At 33.1% G+C, this 24,006-nt stretch overlaps 1 protein-coding gene and 1 non-coding gene across 5 annotated transcripts in view; one reads left to right on the plus strand and one right to left on the minus strand.

The window, feature by feature from the left end:
• The window catches only part of LRBA (LPS responsive beige-like anchor protein), a 742,234-nt gene that overhangs the window by 304,669 nt on the left and 413,559 nt on the right, over window positions 1-24,006 (plus strand). For all 4 annotated transcript variants that reach the window (XM_059175618.1, XM_059175627.1, XM_059175636.1 and 1 more), the window contains exon 36: window positions 3,547-3,655. In XM_059175618.1, the coding sequence (XP_059031601.1) occupies window positions 3,547-3,655 (109 nt within the window). The remainder of the gene's footprint in view (window positions 1-3,546; window positions 3,656-24,006) is intronic.
• Window positions 19,366-19,509, minus strand: LOC131822820 (U4 spliceosomal RNA). The gene has a single exon (XR_009350324.1). It is a non-coding gene; the product is annotated as a U4 spliceosomal RNA (small nuclear RNA).

Raw genomic sequence — 24,006 nt, forward strand, 5'->3', positions numbered from 1 at the left:
TTTCCCAGGACTACACTGTCTTGATTAATATATCATTCTAATGAGTCCTAATATTTGGTGGTATTAGTCCTCTGTTAAGATTATGATTATTGGGGCACCTGGGTGGCTCAGTGGGTTAAGCCTCTGCCTTCGGCTCAGGTCATGATCCCAGGGTCCTGGGATCGAGCCCCACATCGGGCTCTCTGCGCTGCAGGGAGCCTGCTTCCTCCTCTCTCTCTGCCTGCCTCTCTGCCTACATGTGATCTCTGTCAGATAAATAAAGAAAAAATCTTTAAAAAAAAAAAGATTATGATTATTGTTATCTCTCCTCTTTCTTCCTTCTCTTTCTTCCTCCTCTTTAAGAATGTCTCAGCTTTTCTTTGTTCTTTACATTTTCATATAACTGTTAGAATCAACTTCTCAAATTCCATAGAGAGACCTGCTAGAATGGGATTTATTATAGCTGTACATCACTTTATGGAGAATCGATACCTTAACAATATTGAGACTTTCATTTTCATGAACAAGGTATGGTCCTTCTTTAATTCTTTTTGTATATATATGGAATTCTAGACATTTGGTTAGTTCCTACATATTTTGATGATTTTTAATGCTTTTCAAAGTAGTACTTAAAATTATTTCCACTTTTTGGGTAACTATTAAGCAGAGTGTAGTAGATTTTATTTCTTATTTTGTATATCACTTGTGGTGATCTAAATCACTTTAACCTAGTGATCTCTAATTTTGGTTCTTAAAGCCAACTTCTTCTTACATTAATAAAGGTACATTAGTCTTCTTTCACTATTTTTTAAATTGTTTATCTTTTTGAAAAATGACTTTCAACATTTGTGCAACCTTATATTGAAATTGTTATGTTTAAACAGCACATACTTTAAAAAAATGTACCTGACAATAATTGTGTCATTACATCTGTTTACTTTCTATATTTTCCTGATGTATTTAGCCTAAAACTTACCTTCTTATTATCTGTGTCCTTTTTGCTTGCTGCATGTTTTTTGTGTTTCTTTCTTCTTTTTCTTTTTTTTCCCTTTCTTTTAAGCTAAATGATTTTCTTATTCAGTTTTTTTTCTATTAGTGTATTGGTCATATGTTATTTTAGATGTCTTTTGTGGTTGCCTAGGAATTGAAACATGAATATTAGAGTTGTTAACATCTTAAATAAATTGGTTCTTTCACCAGTTCATGGACATGAAAGAACATTACAACACTAATTCCCTTTAATTTCTCTTGCTTTGACTGCTGTTGTATATTTTAACATTATGATATTTTTGAATTTTAGAAGTCATTATTATAATTGTTACATTCATTATTCTTTTAGATTTACCTGTTGACTTTTGTTTTCTACCTCCCTTGTGTTAAATCAATCTGATACTATTTTCCTTGTCTGAAAAACTCCCTTTAATTTGGGTTGTCTATTGACAATTTCTCTGTTTTGTTTCTCATTGAATGTGCTTATTTTGCTTTTGCTTGAGAGGAAAAATTTTTCCTTTGTCCTCTTTGGTTCTTATTTGGGGGTCTGTGAATCATCCTGACAAAATTGCCAAGAGAAAAGATTTTTTTTTTTTTTTTAAATTCATGGATATTTAAGAGAAGTCATAGAAAAATGTGACTCAAGAAAGACTTTAAATTTTGAGGTTTATACCATCTTAATAAGTGAGGATAAAGAGAGAAGGGCATTGAGGGAAAAACAAATGACTTTAAGGAAAGATAAATGGACCCTTAGGAGAATAGATGGGAGATAAGATCGTTTTGAGACAGTGTGTCTTTAGGCAGTTTCTTCTCCAGGTGCTCACTTCTAAGTCTCTAGATAATAGGCATATTTCTTTCTTGGTTGCGAAACTTCAGTGGAGAGGACTTGTGACAGATGAATTCTTTTGGGAGACTGTGCTTCTAGGCAGATAATGGGAGTTCAGAAAAAAGACTCTTTACAATGGTATATTTTGGATACTTACATTTTTATTTTTAAAATATATTTTGGGGTATAGAATTCTTAGCTGCTATTTTTGTTTAGCACTTGATAGAGATTATTGCATTCTTACCTGGCTTCCTCAATCTTATTCTTACTCTTTTGAAGGCATGTAGGTACCCTTACCTCTTCCACTTTCTCCCTCCCTCTGGCTTTTATGATTATTTTCCTTTGACAGTTTTATTATGACTAGACTATATATGCTATTCTTCGATCGTCCTTGGCCTTTGTAGCACTTCAACATATGGCTCAATGGCTTTCCCCCCAAATTTTCAAAAAAATATTTCCCATTATCTCTTCAAATGCTGCTCCTTTTGAATTATTTGTCTTTTTTCCTTACTCCAGATACACTCATGTTAGACCTTTTTACCATGTTCCATATATCTGTTTTTTGGGGTCAGATTTTCATCATTTTTCTTACCCTGTGGTTCTGTTTAGTTGTTATTGATTTATTCTTCAGTTAAGTACTTCTTTATTTGAGTTTAATAAGCTGGTAAATCCATTCTTAATTTCATTTTTGTTTTGTTCAGTACTTTAACAGTTTCCAATCTCTACTGGAATTCTTTTTCTTAGAATCTATTGTCATGAACTGGTAACTACATTTTTTTCAATGTTCAGGTATGAAACTTTACTGTCTTATTTGTCTTGCGTTGTCTTCTATTTGGTTTTCAATCCTTTCTTACCTCTCTTTATTCCTGTTAATTGGTGATTGACTGTTTGAAATTATATTTAAAATTACAGGAGTAAAATGTAAGTCTATAGGTAATGATATCCTCGTCTAGGGATTTCCTTTTGTTTTCTGATAACCAGTTAGTCCGGGTGTTGATTATGTTAATTTAGGACTGAGATGATTCAAGGCTAGAGTTTTCAAAATCTTTATATAAGAGTTTGCCTTTCTCCTGTGTTGGTATATCTGTTTCTTTTCTCTTTACCTTGTGAGATTTTGAAATTTTTGTTTAGCTTTTTGGCTCCCTCATAATCTAAGTACCGATCACTATAATGTTATTTGAGTGTCTGTTTTAAGTGTCTATGAGGACTGGTCTTTGCTGTTTCCTAGGGTATACTTGGGTTCCTTCTGTAAGCCTGGATAATCTACTAGGTTCCATATACCTTGACAGCTTATCACATTCAGTTTTTGTCTCGCTAGCTCTGTAAGACTAACTCTGTTTTGCTTTTCTATTTCTGCATCTGAAAAGTAAATGTTTCAATAAAAAAGTCATGCTGAACGTCATCTGTGTGCTTTCTTCTCTAGGATCTTGGCTCCTTAAATCCCGGCTGCCTTGTAAACTGTCTAGTTCCTTAAAAAAAGATTAAAACACAAGTATAATCCAGCACTTTTAGTTTTTTCAGATAGCTAGTTGGATGAAAACTAATCTACTATTGCCAGAAGGATAACTTTTTGCTATTATAATCTTCAGTTATTTAGTGTGAAATAAGGGTACTTCATTGGGTATGGTGATAGGAGAGTAAACATCCTTTCCTTCCCCAAATAACAAGATACTTTGACTCTGAGCATTGATTAATCATATATGTTGTGTGTGTATACATTTATTTATTTGACAGTATCCATCTCTTTGTAGGTTGCTTAGCCAAACAATGAAGGATCATCTAGTAAGAGTAGCAAATGAAGCTGAATTTATCCTGAGCAGGCAACGAGCAGAGGATATTCACAGACATGCAGAATTTGAGGTAGGTTAAACATATGTTTGGTGTGAGGAAGTTGCCATTTTTAATGGTAATTGTGGGAAACCGCATGGGTAAAATGGTCTAAGCAAACATATATCATCAAAAAATTAAATACTAATTTTTGAGAGTCATGGGAGATTCTGGGAAGATAGTACACGTTTCTGTAGCCCTCTCTTCTCAACTCCTTTTTATCTACAAGTTGCTCATGGCAGCTTCTGTGTTTGGTTGACCTGATCTTAACCATGTAAGTGGGTTTGGCTCTGGTAGTTTTCCTTTAATGTGAGTTAGTGAAGAACTTCTGCCCTCCCTGGGCAAGGCAGAGCTAGTTAACCAGAAGTGACAACCAAGCAGAAATGAAAATTGCTTTAGTAGAAAAAATATCTTCCAGGTTCTAGGGAGAAGCTGAAACTCAGAGGCATGAAGTTTCTTAACCTTTGAGGTTTGAGACCATGCTATTATTTGTAGCTGAGGAAATGAGGGAGAATACAGCTTTCTTTTTGAGTCCTCACAGGGGCAACAAGTGACAGACCCATCGTGGCACCACTGCTTCTCTTGGCAGTTGTGCATGAACATGTGTAACGAACGTGAAATCACAGAGGAAATTAATGGTGCGATGGGTATATAAATTACCAAAATTCACACTTAAAGTGAGGTAGAAAATTTGACAAGAACATTTGCTAAGAATTAGAAAAGAAAAAATTAACAAGGACCTTCTGGGTTCTTTAGAAAATGTTAAAAACAGATAATTCAAATGTTGCTGATATTCTCTGGTACCTTAAAAAAGATACACTCCCAGGGTTTTATACAACTGTCACAACATGAAACTCTAGAGGACCAATTTCATTTAAGACTATGGATGCAAAATTCTAACTAAAACTTGAACCAACAATTTAACAACACGATGAAGAATTTTATAGTGTGTCCACTTAGAATTTACTCATGGAATCCAAAGATGGTTTAATGTTAAGATATTTACCCATAAAATAAATTATTATCAACAAATTAAAAATAGAAAAATCATGTGAAGATATCAATAAATATAGAAAGAAGTATATGATAAATTTTAGCAGGCAGCCTTACTGTATATAACAATTTGAATATGATAAAGACTTATTAAACATCATTTTCAATAATTAAAGCCATTTTTATTAAAATCAGGAAAAGAAAAATGATTCCCACTATCACCGTTATATAACATTTTCTGATGTTTTGTAAATGTAAGATATAGTTAATATAAATGGTAGAAAAGAAGAAATAATAATAATTCCAGATAGCTAATGCTATAGGAAAAGTTGAGAGATTCTTGAAAATTTTTCTACCAGAATTAATAGGGACTTCAGTCAAATTATTGGACATAAGATGTTGTACATAAGCAATGAATCATGGAACACTGCATCAAAAACCAATGATGTATTTTATGTGACTAACATAGCACAATTCAAAAAAGATAAATATGCAAAAAAATAATATATGTTTGATGAATAGCAAGCAATAGTCACTAAGAATGGAAATCATTAATACAGTCTGTAGTTAAGAAAAATACTATTTTGGGTCAAATTCTATAAGAATGCACAGATACTATTTGGAACAAAACTATAAAAGCTTAATACAAAACAAAATATAAGCTACTGGAAGTTCATTCTATGCTGGGTTTTATATGTTGCTCTGTGTGTGTGTATGTGTGAAGGGAACAGACAGAAGCACTCTTTTTTATTTTGAAATAAATTGATACTTAAAAGTCATAAGAGTGCTATAAGAACTCTTGTTCACCCCTCTTCTAGATTCTGTGATTCTTAAAGTTTTATTACTTTAGTTTTTAAAGTTCTTTTATTTTTTATTAATTATTTTTATTAACATATAATATATTATTTGCCCCAGGGGTACAGGTCTGTGAATCGTCAGGCTTACACATTTCATAGCACTCATATCACTTACCCTCCCTAATGTCCATATATTACTTTACTCTTCTCCCTCTTTTTTGTTCTTTTGAATTTGAGAGCAAGCTGAAGTCATAGTGATCTTCTGTTTTTAATTTCTTCAGTGAAAATTTCCTATGCATGTTCTCTGTTTTAATTCTGCACAGTTCTGTATATTCTACACATTATTACATCAGAAAATTAATGTTGGTTATAACCAGTATAAGTGGTTATTATTTAATCTACAGGCTTATTCATGTTTTCTGCATAATGTCCTTTATAGTCAAAATGAGATGATTTTAATGTCACAAAAATGTCAGTTTTTCTCACATACATAAATTCAGTGCAATATCCATTACTATACCATTCATTAGAAAAACAGTGGAGTAATTTGACACTTAAATATCCATTTCAAAATGTCCAGATATTAAATACTTCCAAATTATATATTCAGATATCCAAATATCCAGATAAAATGGGAAAATAAATGCTTTTTTACAGCTGTGAGATTTATGAAAAGAGAATATTGAAGATGTACTTGCCTTTCCAGATATTCAGTACTAATTAATGCTATAAAAAATAGCATATACAAAAAAAAAATTCTTCCCTATAGAATAAGGAAAAAGACACGAACGATGACACTATATTTTAGGAAAATATTTGGAAAGCTATAAAAATGGAACTAAGGCATATGAGGGAAATTTCTAACCAAGACAGGCACTTAGAAACTGTAAGGCACATAACTAGAGGTGCCTTCACAGGGTGCGGCCCAGATTAAAGATGGCGCCGGCTTGCCGTCTCTTCCGGCCAACAAGGCGCCAATTTCACAGTTTCGGTTCCTGAAACCTATGGCACTTCCTCCTCTCGCCCGACACGCCTTACCCAGCAACTGCTACTTGGCATAATCTTATTGGCTCTTCCCCCTCTGTCCTCACTTCCCTTCTGCTGCTCTATATAAGGTGTGCCCCCGCACAATAAAGTGAGATCCTGCTTTGACAGACCTCCCGAGCCTGGTGTCGTTCCTCTGCGTGTTCTGGGTTTGCGACACTCGCCATCCCGCTCAGCCCCTAGTGGGGGTCTCTGGCCGCCGGGCGACGCGCCCCACAACAAACTGTGAAAGTAAACAGCTGTTACTATAGATAACATTAACCTGAGGAAAGATATCAACAATATGTAAAGATATAATGGAGTGTGGAAAGACTTAGATTAATATGTTCACTATATTAATAATTTTTATGAAATGATGAGCAAAAAATAACCCAAGAACATATACTCAGAGGATTTGAATAGGAATTTCACTGAAGAATGTAAGTAACCAGTAACATATAAAATGATACTCAAAAACACAAATATTAAAGGAAATGCCAATTTCAGAAATCATGATCTTTCACTTCTCTGTTCTCATATTGGGATAAAGTAGAGTGATAAGTAAATAGGGTGATGTACTGCTAAAGGAGATAGGGGAGATGGAGAGTGATATTTTTTTAGATGTATAGTAGAAATGTACATTTTAAGTGTTAAAATAAGGCATTATGGCCATACGTATTTTGATAATTATATAGATGCACACAAATACTCATTTAGACTCAATCTATCTTTTGGAAATAAAACATGCTAGTATATAAGGATATACAAAGAAGGCTCTTTATTGCACATTGTTTATAAACTCTAACAGATAAAACTGAGGAAAAATAGAAGGAAAAGTCTCTATGACAAAGAACAAAACAAAACAAAACAACCCAGTAGTTTCTCAAAGAATAGGAGGTTGGTCAATTATGAAAAAATTATGTGATCAATGGCTTATTTTTTTAAATAAGAGCTTTATTCATGTCAATCTTGAAAAATTTCATATTTCAATTTGCAGCCTGTTACGAAAGCTGAGGACATTAGTCCTCTCATATTTTTTTCTTTACTTACCAGTTTTAAAAGTTATACTTTAATTTTGATATTGTCTCAATGTACAACATTCATGTTTTACAGTCACAATTCTTTTTTTTTTTTTTTTTTTTAAGATTTTCTTTATTTATTTGGCAGTGATTACAAGTAGGCAGAGAGGCAGGCAGAGAGAGAGGAGGAAGCAGGCTCATTGCCGAGCAGAGAGCCCATTTCGGGGCTCAATCCCAGGACCCTGAGATCATGACCTGAGCTGAAGACAGAGGCTTTAACCCACTGAGCCACCCAGGTGCCCCTACAGTCACAATTCTGATAGTACTTGAGTGATTGAAAATATTTAAAATGAATCAGTACCCCCTTTTATTAGTCATAGTTTATTAAATCTAGGCTTCTTTATTTTTTAATTTATTTACTTTTAAAGATTTAATTTTATTAAATTTATTTATTAATTTATTTGACACAGAGAGAGAGAGAAAGAGTGCAAACAATACAGGGGGAGTGGCAGGCAGAGGGAGAAGCAGGCTCCCCCTGAGCAGAGCACTTGATGTAGGGCCTGATTCCAGGATCTTGTGATCTTGACCTGAACTGAAGGCAGACGCTTAACAGGCTGAGCCACCAAGGGGCCCCTGGGCTCCTTCTTTAGACTCCATTCATGTTTGGCTAAGTTTCCTCATTTTTTCACCCTACAAGGGTTCATGTGTGCTGTACACTGAACATTTTTTCATGTTTAAGAACATTTGCCTTCTCTCTTTTTTTCAAAATTTTTTTATTAATTAATTTATTTTCAGAATAACAGTATTCATTATTTTTTCACCACACCCAGTGCTCCATGCAATCTGTGCCCTCTATAATACCCACCACCTGGTACCCCAACCTCCCACCCCCCCCCCCGCCAGTTCAAACCCCTCAGATTGTTTTTCAGAGTCCATAGTCTCTCATGATTCACCTCCCTTTCCAGTTTACCCCAACTCCCTTCTCCTCTCTAACACCCCTTGTCCTCCATGATATTTGTTATTCTCCACAAATAAGTGAAACCATATGATAATTGACTCTCTCTGCTTGACTTATTTCACTCAGCATAATCTCTTCCAGTCCCGTCCATGTTGCTACAAAAGTTGGGAATTCATCCTTTTTGATGGTGCCTTCTCTCTTTATAGTTGAATGACATCCTGATGAGTTTACTGTTCTTGGCTACACATGCAATCCTATAGAATTTTGTAGACATTCCTTCTTTGTCTTCTGGCTTTAAATGTCCTTTCAGAGGAATTTGAGATCAGTTTGATATTAGCCCTCAATCGATTATTTGCTTCTATTCTGTCTGAGATTTCTTTATTTGCCCATGAAGTTCATCTCCATAACGGCAGTATGATTCAGTATTGAACATCATTTATCAAATTTTCCTGGAACGTGGTATTTTGTTATTATTTGCAAATTCACATTTTTCTTTCAGGTCTTGAATTTAAATTTTGAAATATATTTTTTAAGGTTTTTAAAAATTTATTTATTTGAAAGAGAGAGTAGAGCTAGCAAGAGATAACATGAGTCAGCGGAAGGGGCAGAGAGAGAGGGAGAAGTGGACTCCCCCACTGAGCAGGGCATCTGGTGCGGGGCTTGATCTCAGGACCCTGAGATCATGACCTGAGCAGAAGGCAGGCGCTTAACAACCGAGCCAGGGCATCCTTGAAATATTTTTTCAATTTTATTTTCTTCTTCTTTAGTTAACAACACACTCCATGTCAGATATATCTTTTTGTCTTTCATATCTATCCATCAGTTATTTCTTGTTGTACCTTCTTTGATCTCTAGCCATCAGCAATTAAATTTTTAGTGTTTCATTTTGTTTGTAATGCCTGATGTTTGTAGTTTATTAGTCTCTAATGATTTTTTTTTTTTTTTAAGATTTCATTTATTTATTTGACAGAAAGAGCCAGAGGGAATGGCAGAGAGAGAGGGAGAAGCAGGCTCCCCGCTGAACAGGGAGGCTGATGCTGGGCGCCATCCCAGGCCCCTGAGATCATGACCGGAGCTGAAGGCAGACTTAACCATCTGAGTCACCCAGGTGCCCCCCAAATGAAAATACTCTTGAGAATAGAAAGAAAAGAATAAAGGAATAAGCAAAAGATGTTCAGTATTGTCCACATCTTCAGACAAAATAACTTCCAATTTCAAAGCTTTTTTATAGATCCAGCTATGATATGCTCAATAAGAAAATAAAATTCATCCTTGTAACAGTATAAAGACTGGCTAATACCTCTCTCTGTTTTATTTTTATTTTTTTTTAAAGATTTTGTTTATTTATTTGACAGGCAGAGATCATAAGTAGGCAGAGAGGCAGGCAGAGAGAGAGGGGGAAGCAGGCTCCCTGCTGAGCAGAGAGCCCTATGAGGGGCTCCATCCCAGGACCCTGAGATCATGACCTGAGCCCATGACAGAAGCTTTAAACCACTGAGCCACCCAGGTACCCTCTCTGTTTTATTCTACCACACAAGTGGGCAACCATGATAATGAGAGAGGTTTTTTTTTTTTCCTTTCTCCTAATGATTATGTTTTGTTCTTTATTTAGGTCTTTAACTTTTCTCTTTATTTTATTCACTTATTTTAACTAATATTATTATTTTTTGTATTTAAGTTAAATTTTTGTTGGGTTGTTCATTAGAAGAAGGTAGTCATAGGGTATTTCTTTTTTTTTGCCGTATTCTCTTAGGATTCATTGTCATTTGTATAGAATCTTTCAGTTTTATATAAAAATTTTATTATTAGGTCATTTTTAATGTATTCATTGATTGGTGATATATTTTTGCATCACTACATGCTCTTACTTTTCATTTTGTTCATTCTTAGAATGTTTTGTCCAGATAATCTGTTGGTTTAGACAAACAGACTATCTTAATCACTTCTTCCTTTCTCTCCAGTGTTGGTAAAGCTAATTTTTTCCCTTTTTGAACTACAGTTTGATCTTTGCAATTTGATATTTTCCCAATATTGTAAAGCTTATTGTGAAGAGAGGGAGAGAGATCTTTGAAATAGATGAAGAGGCTTTCTTAGCACACCTAAGGTTTGCTTTCTTTTGTAGGATTTTAAGTATCTTCTTCCAGGTTTGTTCCATTTTATTAGAAGCTATGGATAGTTCTCATCAGGGAAAAATGTGCTTAGGTTTTGAATCATAATCCATCATTTCAGAAAATAATCTCGAGTCTACTTCTGCCCTGGGAAATTAGTCTTATATTTTTGCCTCCTTGCTTCATCAGTTTTTGCACTGTAGATTTTTCTAGCATCTTCAATTAGAAGATGCAAGGAATAGTGATATGTGCTCAATTTGTTTCTCTCCATATGTGAAGGTGTTAGGAAAAATTCTCAGAATTTTTGTCAACATAACAATATTGCTTTGGGCACATGGGGCATGGTTAAGAGCTAAACTTTGCTGCACCCTTAGCTCTAATTCTAATATGCTTATTTTCTTCATGACAACCAATTATTTAATGTTTGGTGTTTTATGTTATGTTCTTTTTGTTGCTTGGTTATTTTTATTAAATTTTTTGTTAAAAAATATTTTTTGTTTGCAAAGTTTTTAGGAATTGAAGGAAGAAAAATTTTTAATTGCCATTTCTGCCTACCATTCTGTCCTAGAACTTACTCCTTAGTGTCCTTTCTAATTGATTTTGGAGAAGTTATGGTATAACTCTGGGTTAAGATTGTAGTTCCTTCTTTTAATTCATTCTTTTAAAACAGTTTTTAGATGTGATGTTAGTGGTGTTATATGTGTTCTTATAGGTATGAATGAGAGACAATGAGGAAGGAGAAAATATGGAATTGAAAAGAGGAAAAATACTTAAAAAACTGTGTTATGCAAGAGATTGAGATCATTGGACCAAAACAGTGTGTGTGCACATGTGCATGCACACAGTTCAGATGAGGGATAATGGTAACAACAGTAGCTCATTATGCAAAAGTCCTTATGTTGTGTGAGGAACTTTATGGGTGCTTTGTAGATTTTAACTAATTTAATCTTCACAGTAAAACCTTGAGGTAGAACTGTTATATCTCATTTTATAAATGAGAAAACAGCATAAAAAGGAGTTACAACTAGAATCCAGATCAAGACAATTTATCTCTGAAATCTATGTATTTGGCTCACATTTTATTAGATTTCTATAGAATGAATAAATAGGATTTAATCTTTGTCAAACACAGCAGCTTTATTCTGAGCTATTTAGTTTCATGCTTTATCTGGTACAGTTTTTCATTTAAATCTTTATCATCTTGCTATGAGATTTGCAATATAGTATAGTAATATTATAAAGCATGATAATAAAATACCAAAATAAAAACAAATATTTCTAAACAAATTTTGTTACTTAAATTTTTAATAGAGAATATATTTGTTCAACTGTTCCATATGAGATTCACTTTTAAGAGACCAAACGTGTATTTTTTATATACTTGTCTTTTATTTTCATAGAAAAATAATTCCCTTTGTTTATATCAAAAACCCCAATTAATTGAGGCATACTCATATTTAATATATTTCTAACTATATTGCTCTAAAATCTTAAAATATTCCATATGATGCATATTTTTTCCTAGACAGCTTATATTCTAAAGGTTATCTATATTCAGCCTTGAATTCATGCTATGCAGCTTTTAATGATATATCTGAACTTTATCTACTGCTTATTACTTCCTTCCGCAAAAAAGAGATGTTGTTGGGGGCGCCTGGGTGGCTCAGTGGGTTAAAGCCTCTGCCTTCGGCTCAGGTCATGATCCCGGGGTCCTGGGATTGAGCCCTGCATTGGGCTCTCTGCTCAGCAGGGAACCTGCTTCCCCTCCTCTCTCTGCCTGCTTCTCTGCCTGCTTGTGTTCTCTGTCAAATAAACAAATAAATAAATCTTAAAAAAAAAAAAAGAGATGTTGTTATGTATTTAATATACCATTTTTAGTTGTAAAATAGCTGACTTGTGTAATTTATTATCAGGGAATTGGTGACAGTGTAGATCTGAAATACACATCTCTTTGGATCATTACCTGATTATCATTGGAGTGGGATATCTTTGACATTTTCTGATTTTGATTTATGTAGATGTTCTTTTTTTTTTTTTTAAAGATTTTATTTATTTATTTGACAGACAGAGATCACAGGTAGGCAGAGAGGCAGGCAGAGAGAGAGGAGGAAGCAGGCTCCCTGCGGAGCAGAGAGCCCGATGTGGGGCTCGATCCCAGGACCCCGGGATCATGACCTGAGCCGAAGGCAGAGGCTTTAACCCACTGAGCCACCCAGGCGCCCCTATGCAGATGTTCTTTATGTGTCATGACATCATTGATTAGGTGTACATCTTAATTTTTTTCTTAATCTTACAGCTGTAAATGGAATGTTTATTAAAAACTATGTTGTGTAAAACATTGGGCCCTGTTTTGTAAATATGGTATATATATTGAGTGTACACAGTTTACCATATTTTTTATTGTTTTGTTTATCAAATTAGTTTATTTAAACTCATGACATAGCATAGCTATAAAACTTGTAATCAAGATTTTATGTAACAATTTAATTTTTAGGCAGCCGTGGAAGTTAAAATCCACTTTAATAAGAATTTCTTAATATCTTTTTGGCTGATATCCCTTTGAGTTTAATGAACTGTACAGTAGAACTTACTCACTTAGCTTCAATGAAACTGCAAACTAGTGGCCAGTCAGCTTATTCGAAACAATAAAAAGATGTTGTTATGAGAAAAGGACCACGAAAAAACTTGGTTAATTCTTAATATAGCAATCTACACGTTTTTTTAGATGAAAGATTTAAATATATTTTCATACTAGTGAACAAACTATTTTTCAATAAAATAGTGAATTTTTTTTTTTGGCCAGTTAAATACTTTGAAGATTTTAAAAATTAATAAATAGTTCTGTGGTATCACATATTTATGCCCATACCAAGGATAAAATAAATCCTTTTAATAGTCTTTTGAGGTAAATATTGTTATTATCATCACCGAGCTTTTACAGATAAGGAAACCTGAAGCACAGAGAGGTTAAGTGGTTTGTTCTAGGTCATACAGCTAATATGTAATAAAGCTAGGGTTTGAATTCATGTCAGCTACAACAAAGTTATGACTGCTTTGCTTTGTGGCCTCTCTAACATCATCTGTTAGATGATTCATTACACATTTTCTCATTTCAGCACCACAACAGATATGTGAAATATGTAGGCTAGATTGAGAAAATGTGATTTGGTCTTGATCACATGGCTAGGAAATTGATGATTTTGAGCCAGAGCCCAGGTCTTGTAACAGGGTAGTCTTGTGTTCCCATATCTTTGGATGATTTCATGGCATCATTGAAGTGTTTGTTGTTGAAATAATATACTATTCAACATATGCATGACAGTTCTGAAAGAATATGAAACATATTTAAAAATGTAATATTAGAGACTTAAACTAACAATTTAAAGGTTAATTATGGTAAGTTATCCAATTTATCTTTTTAATTTTTTTATCTTTGCATTTTTTTGGGTTGATGGTCATTTTCTTTATTTAAGTAATGTTTATTTTTCTAATTATAAAAGTGATAAAGTGATACGTGTTTATTATAGAAACCTTAGAAAATAATGAAAAATAAAATGAAATATTATTCTTTGTGTGGTTTTAACATCTGTTTATCTCATTTGTTTTCTTTGAACTTTAACTTTAAAAATTACAGACTTTATAAGAGGTTGCAGAAGTATTCAAGAAGTCCCACATACCTGTCATCTTTTTAAAATACACATATAATGACTTAGCTACTGAAAGTTACCATTCACCAAATTACACTCCCAAGGAGATTTTAAAATATTTGACATTATCTATTGACAAATACTTTCGTTTCTTCCCTATACTATTATAAATAATGTTGCCATAAACATAGGGGTATACATATCCTTTGAATTCATGATTTTTATTTTTTTTTGAGTAAATACCCACTAGTGGAATTACTGGATATTATGTTATTTCTATTTTTAATATTTTAAAAACCTCCATACTGTTTTCCTCAGTAGCTGTATCAATTTGTATTCACATCAACAGTGCCTGCAGGTTCCTTTTTCTTCATATTCTTGTCAATACTACTTTTGGTCTTGTCTTTTTTATTTTAGCTATTCTGATAGGTGTAAGGGGATATATCATTGTGATTTTGGTTTGTGTTTTCCTTATGATTAGCGATGTTGAGCATTGTTTCATGTGTCTATTGGCTGTCTGTATGTCTTCTTTGGAAAAATGTCTATTCAGATTTTCTGCCCATTTTATACTCAGATTTCTTTCTTTCTCTCCTTTTTTTGTATTGAGTTGAGTAAGTTCTTTATATAGTTTGGATATTAACTCCTTATTGGACATAACATTTGCAAATATCTTCTCCCTTTCAGAAGGTTGCCTTTTTTTTTTTTTTTTTTAAATTGATGATTTCTGTATCTGTGTGAAAACTTACTTTGGTGTAATCCCAGTAGTTTATTTTTGCTTTTGTTTCCCTTGTCTTTGGAGACATACCTAGAAAAGCGTTGCTAAGACCAATGTGAGAGAAATTATCACATGTGTTCTCTTCTGGGAGTTTTATGGTTTCAGGTTTTACTTATAGGTCTTTAATCCATTTTGATTTTATTTTTGTTTATGATGTAAGATAATAGTCCAGTTTCATTCTTTTGCATGAGGCTGTCCAGTTTTCCCAATACCATTTATTGAAGAGATTGTCTTTTCCCCACTGTATATTCTTGCCTCCTTTGTCATAGATTAATTGATCCTATACGCACGAGTTTATTTCTGGGCTTGCTCTTCTGCTCCATAGATATGTGTGTCTCTTTGTGCCAGTACCATGCTGTTTTGATTACTACAGCTTTGTAGCATATCTTGAAATCCGGGATTGTGATACCTCCAGCTTTGCTATTCTTTATTGAGGTGGCTTTGGCTCTTGGGGTCTTTTGTGTACCATACAAATCTTAGTATTATTTGTTCTAGTTCTGTGAAAAATGCTTTTAGTATTTTGATAAGGATTGCATTGAATTCTTAGATTGTGTTGGGTAGTACGGACATTTTAGCAGTGTGTGTTCTTCCAATCCATGAGCATGGAATATCTTTTTCCATTGGTGTCACCTTGAATTTCTTTTATCAGATTTTTAGTTTTTGGAGCACAGGTCTTTTACCTCCTTGGTTAGTTTTATTCCAACGAGTTTTATTCTTTTTGATGCACTTGTAAATGGGATTGTTTTCTTAATTTCTCTTTCTGTTACTTTGTTATTAGTGTAGAGAAGTGCTACCGATCTCTGGGTATTAATTTTGTATGCTACAGCTTCACTGAATTTACTTATTGATCTCTATTACCATCAGTTTGTATTCACTTCTCCCTATGTCCTACCTTCTGGAAAGTGGTTGGTTTTCTGTTCCCAGAATTGCTACTCTTCTCTTCTCTCTCCTTTTGAGTTTGTAGGTGTTTAGAATGATTTGATAACTATCTAGCTGGACTTTTGGGACCTGATGATATTTAGGTGTCCTCCTCCTCTGCAATCTTGCTGCTCATTTCTGCTGTTTTAAACACTAGCAGTTTGCCTCTCCTTGAGTCATACAAAATAAGTTGAATTAAAAATTTTTCTTTCTTAATGATAAAAAATAGACTAGGTAAAGTATCATTGTAGAATGATGGGCTTTGTTAATGAGTACATTTCTATACTTTTTTTGACATGAATGGGTAAACTTTGGTTTTAGTCGAGAAGAGATTCGTGATACAAAGCCGTTTTGAAGACCTTCTATTGATACTATCACATCTGTTCCTATACTTGTTACATTGCACAAATAATTTTTGCTTTGGCTCATTGATGTCCCCAATACTATCACTGTAGTATAGTTTACTAGTATTAGTTATGTAGAATCCCTTTAAAAGCAATTTTTACAAATGTGAACGTATATGAAGTACCTTTATAGTTACTAATTCTTCCATATCTTCTTGAAGATAGTGAATCTTAGTAAACTTGAAATTTTGCTTTCACCTACCAGGGAATGCTATTGCAGTTCTTGAAGTTATATTGTGACTGAAAAATTTAACTTCTTTGATTTTACTTTCTACTTTGGTACGTTTGTTGTGCTCTAAATTAAAGCCATGATTTAACCACAAACTGGCGTTTTTGTGGATATAAATAAATATTACCACTGACCTCTAGTTAGTGAGATGTTTAGATGAAGCCGTTTCCTTCTCATTGGGAACTGTACTGAAACATTCATTCAATTTTTCCCTTATGGCTTTTATTTTACGACTAGAAGTTATTTGTGAGATAATTCTTTGAAAATAGTGGTCTGTCTGTGGTCATGAAGTCCCCTTTAGGGAAGTATTTAGCTCTCAGTCTTGGAGATAGAAGTGTAAACTTAGCCTTATTAATAGCATATGTTAGCCAACTGAGCTGACATTGCATTAAGGAGAGTTTTAAAAATGTAGCTCTAATAAACAAGGGCCTCTTTTTCTTTTAATTAATGTATATACATCTTCCTCTCACATTATTGATACATGAAGATAGATTACCATAAAGAATACAATATTTGAAAAAAAGAAAATATAATATTTGTTCTTTTTTGCCTTATTTAGGGTCAAAGTAATGTAAATAATATATAAAGGTTAGCTCTAATTGTTTGAAAAAGAGAGAAGTGGGAAATTGGATAGACCTTTGACTTGTATTTACGACTTGTTATCAAAAGCTGGGCTAGACTATGGCTTTTTCTTTAAAGGTTTTTATTTATTTATTTGATGGACAGAGATCACAAGTAGGCAGAGAGACAGGCAGAAAGAGAGAGAGAGGAGGAAGCAGACTCCCTGCTGAGCAGAGAGCCCAATGGGAGGCTCAATGCCAGGACCCTGGGATCATGACCTGAGCCGAAGGCAGAGGATTTAACCACTGAGCCACCCAGGCACCCCTAGACTATGGCTTTTTCTGTGAATGGGAAATGTTCTAAACATAAATCTTCAAAATTTTAAAACAAACTTTCTGTTTTAACTCTGCTTTTGAGGATTGTTTCCCCCCATTTCTTAGTCCAGATTTATTATCTTCAGCTTTATTACTTGTATGTCAAACTGTGATTTCTCCTCTGATTGTCAGAGCCACATGGAATTATCTATTCTTTACCTTCACTTAGAAGTTTCTTAGAAATATTCCCATTTTTCTTGGAGAATTTCCCAAACTCAAATATTTCCCAGGCATCTGTCTCCTCCTTTTTTGCCCATCTGAGTAAATATCAGCTCCATGTACTTACTTTGTCACATGAGTCACCAATCCCCTAATTTTTTTTACCCCAACATTTCATATCCATCATCAAGTTCTATATATTTTACCTCTAAAAATCTGTAATCAGTACTTTTATTTCTGATGTATCACACATCTGTAGTCCAGAACACCTGAGGTATAGTAATCTCTTATCTGGTCTTTTTTTATGCCACCAATGTTTCCTTCATTTTCTACAGAATAGCCAGAGTAGTCATTCTGAAACATTAGAATGTTTATGCTTATTATTCATAAAACCATCCAGTGCTTTCCTGTTGCACTTACGAGAAAGCCTATTATCCTTCATCTTTTCCAGAAGACTGTATAATCTCTCTTACCTATCATTCCCACATCATTTCAGTACTGTACTGTTTTTACTTTATTCTGTAGTCACAATACCCTTCATTCATCCTCACTTCTTCTTCTTCTTCTTCTTTTTTTTTTTTTTTTAAATATTTTGTTTATTTAGGAGGGAGAGAGCACGAGTGGGAAAAGGGGTAGAGGGAAAGGTAGAGGTAGAATCTCAAAGCAGACTCTGCTTTGGTCACAGAGCCTAGCATGGGGCTGTCTCACAACCCTGAGATCATGACTTGAGCCGAAACCAAGAGTCAGGTGCTTAAATGACTGAGCCACCCAGGTGCACTTATTCATCTTGACTTCTACTCATCTTTCAGATTTACCCTTAAATGTCATTTTTACACAAAAGCCTTCTTTGCTGTCATCCTCTACTCACACCAACCATCTAATGTGAGTCTAAATTATGTTTTTGTTAATAATTTCTCACAGTATATACTAATTGTTTGCAATTATATATTTACTTGTGTGATTATTTGTTTTTTTACTGTTCTGTGTACTTCGTGAAGGTACAGATCTGTATATATACATAGTACCTGGCACATTGCCTTACACATAGTAGGTACTCCGTAAATAGTTAATAAATAAATGCTCTTGATAACCTACACATTTGGTTTCTTTTTCTTTTTCTTTTTTCTGCTTAAAAGTGGAATTCTGGTTTTTATGGAAACATAAAGGATTAAATGCAGTGAAAAAGGCCAGTGCAGAAATATGTTCTACCTGTTATCAGCAAAAGTATAGGACATAATAATATCTTAAATTACTATAATTGGTGGCTTTTAAATTAGTTTTGAGTTCTTCAGTCCAAAATTTGCTTATTGTACTAGAAATGAAGGAGTAGGCAATTTGAACTATAAAATACAGATTAGCATACTTCATATTAAAAAATTGCAAGGAGCATTGTTGTCTATATTCTTTGAGTTTCTCTTTGGTGTTTAAGGGTAACCTAAATTTGACACTATGTTAATACTACTATAGCGGGAACATGGACTTAGAAAACATGTTCAGGGGGCGCCTGGGTGGCTCAGTGGGTTAAGCCGCTGTCTTCGGCTCAGGTCATGATATTAGGGTCCTGGGATCGAGTCCCGCATCGGGCTCTCTGCTCAGCGGGAAGCCTGCTTCCCTCTCTCTCTGCCTGCCTCTCCATCTACTTGTGATTTCTCTCTGTCAAATAAATAAATAAAATCTTAAAAAAAAAAAACACATGTTCAGATTCTAGGCTGCACAGTTGATTAATTGGAAAGTCTTGGGAAAAATTCATTGAATCTCTATGCTATGAGTCTTCTTTTCTTTCTATAAAATAGATATAATGAAACCTTAATAAAAAGTGTGTTGTGGAGATTAAGATTTTATATTTTGGGTTTTTTTTTCAATTAGCATTAATTGTGCCTCGGTAACCCTCATGGGCTATGACATTGCCACTGCACAAAGCTATATATTTTGGGTTTTTAATGTAATTTTATCATATAAATATTTTACTCATAAATGTACTGATATATTTATGTAGACATACAAACTTAATATTGTATATACATAGTGTTTAAGATATTTTCTATAAATATATATTTATGTATGATATATAAATATAAACAAATATATTTAATATTCATCTAAGTATATATTTATTTATATTTTATTTTTATGTTTATATATTATATATAAATTTATATTTATATAAAATCTAGTATTTACACAAAATGATGTTTTTAAAGAAAGATAATTTAATTTTATAATGTGGGTTAAAATAGTTATGTTCATCAGCTATTTGAATTTGGATTAGTTTGTGTTTCAAATAATCTTGGTGCTATGTAGATTTTAATTTAAATTAAGAAACTCAAACTTACAGAATTTCTTATTCTAATTTCTGATCCTGTACCTTTTTGTTTGTTTTGATTTTCCTTCCTGTTATGAAATGCTGGTTTAGAATATAGATAGGAATACATTTCCTTGCAAGAACCATTATTCAAGTAATATTGTTGATGCTCTTTTTGAAAATGAGTTTCCTAGTATTATAGTAAAATATGTTTTACTAAATGCTATTTAAGGATGAAGGGTTTAAATAGTATTTGTGATATCATTGTTAATAGTATCTAATTTGTAGTATTCTTTTATTTGAACTCACTGTTAGAGATAACTATATAAACAAATTGAAACTTCAGGTAATCTTCCAGTTCTTTATGTTGATAGTATTGTCTTTGTATTTAAGAATGATTAATTAAGTCTTTTTGTTTAAGTCATGGAAACCGTTTCAGCTGACTGTGTAACATAACTGCAGACCATATATTTGTCTCATGATTTCTTCCATCAAAGCATGAAGAAGTGAATTATTGAAAAGATAAAAATAAATTTGTTTGCTTTCTGTCAGAGTTCATACCCACATCCAACCTTGATAGAAGACCAGAATGATTTAGACAAGTTTGCTTTGGAGATTCATAACATATGCTTGCTGGACAGAATTGAGTTATCTCTGCTCTGGAGAGTAAGTTATTGTAGCAGGAGCTGACAGAGATGAAGATAACTGAGGGAAATTCAATTACCTTTTAGTGTTTTCTTTCTAATAGGATTCTTAATGTGAAAAAGATCCTTAGATGATGCGCCTCTGTTTCTTGTGAGATCTGCCTTGATACCTGTTTCCAGAATACCATGAACTTTTCAGTTCCAGACCTTCAATAAGTATGAAATAGGCAGCTCACTGTTAAAGAGTAGTTTTGATTGAAACATCTTATTTTTACTTAATGTCATTGGTGATCTTTATAATCATTGACTACTCTCTGTGGTTTTCTTTAACAAAGTGTATAGTGTTTTGTATGAGATTATTATTTAATATGTTGGGAGCTTTCCCCCACCCTCCCTCTCAATTGACCTTTTTGGGAGCGTGTTATAGCATCTCAGTGGTGATATATTGATATTTTTCTGTCTAATTATCATAGACTGAGTCTTGGCAACCTTGTTTCAAAGTGCTGTTAGAATTTTCAAGCTTCCATTTTCACTTTCCTCTGTCATTGTGCCAACCTTTTGCTTGAATGGTGTCTTTACTTGCACACCCCCTGACACTTTTCAGTTTCTTGCAGCATGGCTTCCCTCCTTTCCATCTCCAATCCTAGAACAAATCAGTTAAAAATGTTCTCTTGCATTTTATTAGTGATCTAATTATGCTGTCCAGTGGCTGCTTTTCAGTTTTTATCCCTTTTGGTCTCTGTGTCATTTGACATTGATGACCAAGACTTACATTTTGAAGTTTTTTGTTTGTTTTTTTGTTTGTTTTTTTTGGTTGACTTTCTTACCTCACGCTTGTCTGATCAGCTTTTTACTTCTCATGGTTCTTGCAGTTTCACTTTTTTCTCCATTTCTTATTCCTGTTTCAAAAGTATAGGTCTTCTACAAGAATACCTCTTGGTACTTTTAACTATGTGCTCTTTTAGCAATCTCGTAATGTTACTATTATCTAAAACCTCCATAGAGAAGACAAGGCATTAAATATATTTTTTAAAATTTTGTATTTAGTAGTTTCTGTAGGTATTTTAAAATGTAAAAAGGGTGAGAAGGAAGGAGCATAGTGAAAAGTCCTCTAACCATGTCCTCATCCTTCTAGGAAACCATTGCTAGTTTCTTATCTATCTTCTGAGTTTCTTCATATACATGTATAAAAATAGGAATATATATGCTTATTTTCTTATACAAATACAAACACATGTATAATGTTCTATATCTTGGTTTTTAAACTTAATATTATTTTGGTGAATCTTTTTTACGTCTATCACCAACATATGTCTGTTTCCTAATAGTGTGTAATCAGACTTTTAGACTTCTGTCATTTTCGTAGATTGTCCACAGTAGTTGATAGTTTTTATTTTTATTTTTTCCTGATGTTTTAGCTTATGTTTCTGCTTTTTATGAATGAGGTTGATTAGTTTGTAGCCATATGTCTTTCTGAGAACATATCCTTTACCTATTCTGTTGGATTTTTTTTTTTTCTTACTAATTTGTAGAAGTTCTACATGTATTAAGGAATTAGCTCCTTGTGTTTCAAATATTTTTACCAATTTGCTGAGTTATGAATGATGGATTTTTGTTGTTGTTGTTGTTGTTGTCCTATAGAGGTTTTTAAAACAAACAACGTTTCTATTGTTAGATTTATGAATATTTTCTTTTATGACTTCTGAATTTTTTGATTGGTAGTTGAAAAGGTCTACCACTCATAGATTAAAAAGGAATTTCTTTATGTTTATGTTAGTATTTCTACAGCTTTATTGTTTTACATTTAAATATTTTATTTGTAATTTATCTTAGGATAAACTGATATGAATATAACTTTATTTATGTGATAATATAGGTCTCCCTTTATCATCTACTACATAGTCTGAATTTTCTTCACTAGTTTGAGATGCCACTGTTACTGTAAAGTAAATGCCTATATATTTTTAGGCCTCTTTCTTGACATTTTATTTTTTCCCTCTCGTTCTGTCTGATTTCATGTATTGATGTCAAACTTTTTAAATTGTTGAGGCTTTATAGTGTGCTTTAATATTTGTGAGGCCACACTTCTTCTTGCTCACATTGACTTTAGAACTTCTTTTTAGAATTTCTGTGACTAGTCTTGTTTATCTGATGTAAGGTTCAAAAAGTTATTTTCATTTATCTCTCTTGGACATATGAGGTATGCATTGATACTTTTTGCAGATATTGATAGTTTTTCCTTCTTATTTCCAACTTTTATTCTTCTAATTGCTGTTTTATTACATAATTGAATTGGTTTATTCAATTATTATTGAGTAATAATGATTATTAATTGCTAGTTTCTGTTTGCTGGTATTTTATTTTGTGTTTAAGCATTCTACTCTATTACTATGAGTTAAACTTTTTTTTTCTATTTTACATGTAAGTGAGATAAGCAGTGTACTGTTAAAAAAAGTAATAGTGGGCATCTTTTTAGTTCCTGATTTTAGTAGAAATGTTTCAGTGTTTTCCTAGTAATTGTGATACAGTTTGAGCTAAAGTAGACATAGTATATAATTTTAATGAATTATTAGTTTAGTTCTGTTTTGTTAATTTTTTTCCTTTTTAATAAGGAATTTTATCCAGTTTTATCATCCTTAAGTGGAGCGATAGAGTAGATACTGTGCTTTAAAATATATTAAGTATGTCAATATTACACCAGTATGATATGCTCATAAGTTTTTTTCTTAATGTGCTGTGAGATTGTGTTTGTTAATGTTTCATTTGTGATTTTTGCATTCTGTTCATAAGGTAAATTGTGTTTGTTTCTACCTTTCTAATCAGTCTTAGATATTTGGCAGGTTTTGGATATCAGTATTATACCTGCATCACAGAAAGAATTAGAAACTTTGTATGTTAGTGACTATCATTCTCAATTTAAAAGGGAAAAATGGACAGCCTTCCCTTTGAGATCAGGAATACCACAAGGATGCCCACTCTTGCCACTATTGTTCAACATAGTACTAGAACTCCTAGCAACAGCAGTATGACAACAAAAAGAAATAAAAAGTATTCAGATTGGCAAAGAAGAAGTCAAACTCTCTCTCTTCACAGATGACATGATACTTTATATGGAAACCCAAAAGACTCTACCTGCAAACTACTAGAACTCATACAGCAATTCAGTAATGTGGCAGGATACAAAATTAATGTAGAGAAATCAGTTGCTTTCTTACACACTAACAATGAAAATATAGAAAGGGAAATAAGAGAATAGATTCTATTTACTATAGTACCAAGAACCATAAGATACCTGGGAATGAACCTAACCAAAGATGTAAAGGATCTGTACTCAAGGAACTACAGAACACTCATGAATGAAATTGAAGAAAACACAAAAAGATGGAGAAGCATTTCATGCTCATGGATCGGAAAAATAAACGTTGTTAAAATGTCTGTATTGCCTAAAGCAATCTTTACTTTCAATGCCATCC

This window comes from Mustela lutreola, chromosome 1 (genome assembly GCF_030435805.1).
Source record: "Mustela lutreola isolate mMusLut2 chromosome 1, mMusLut2.pri, whole genome shotgun sequence".
NCBI classification, from domain to species: domain Eukaryota; kingdom Metazoa; phylum Chordata; class Mammalia; order Carnivora; family Mustelidae; genus Mustela; species Mustela lutreola.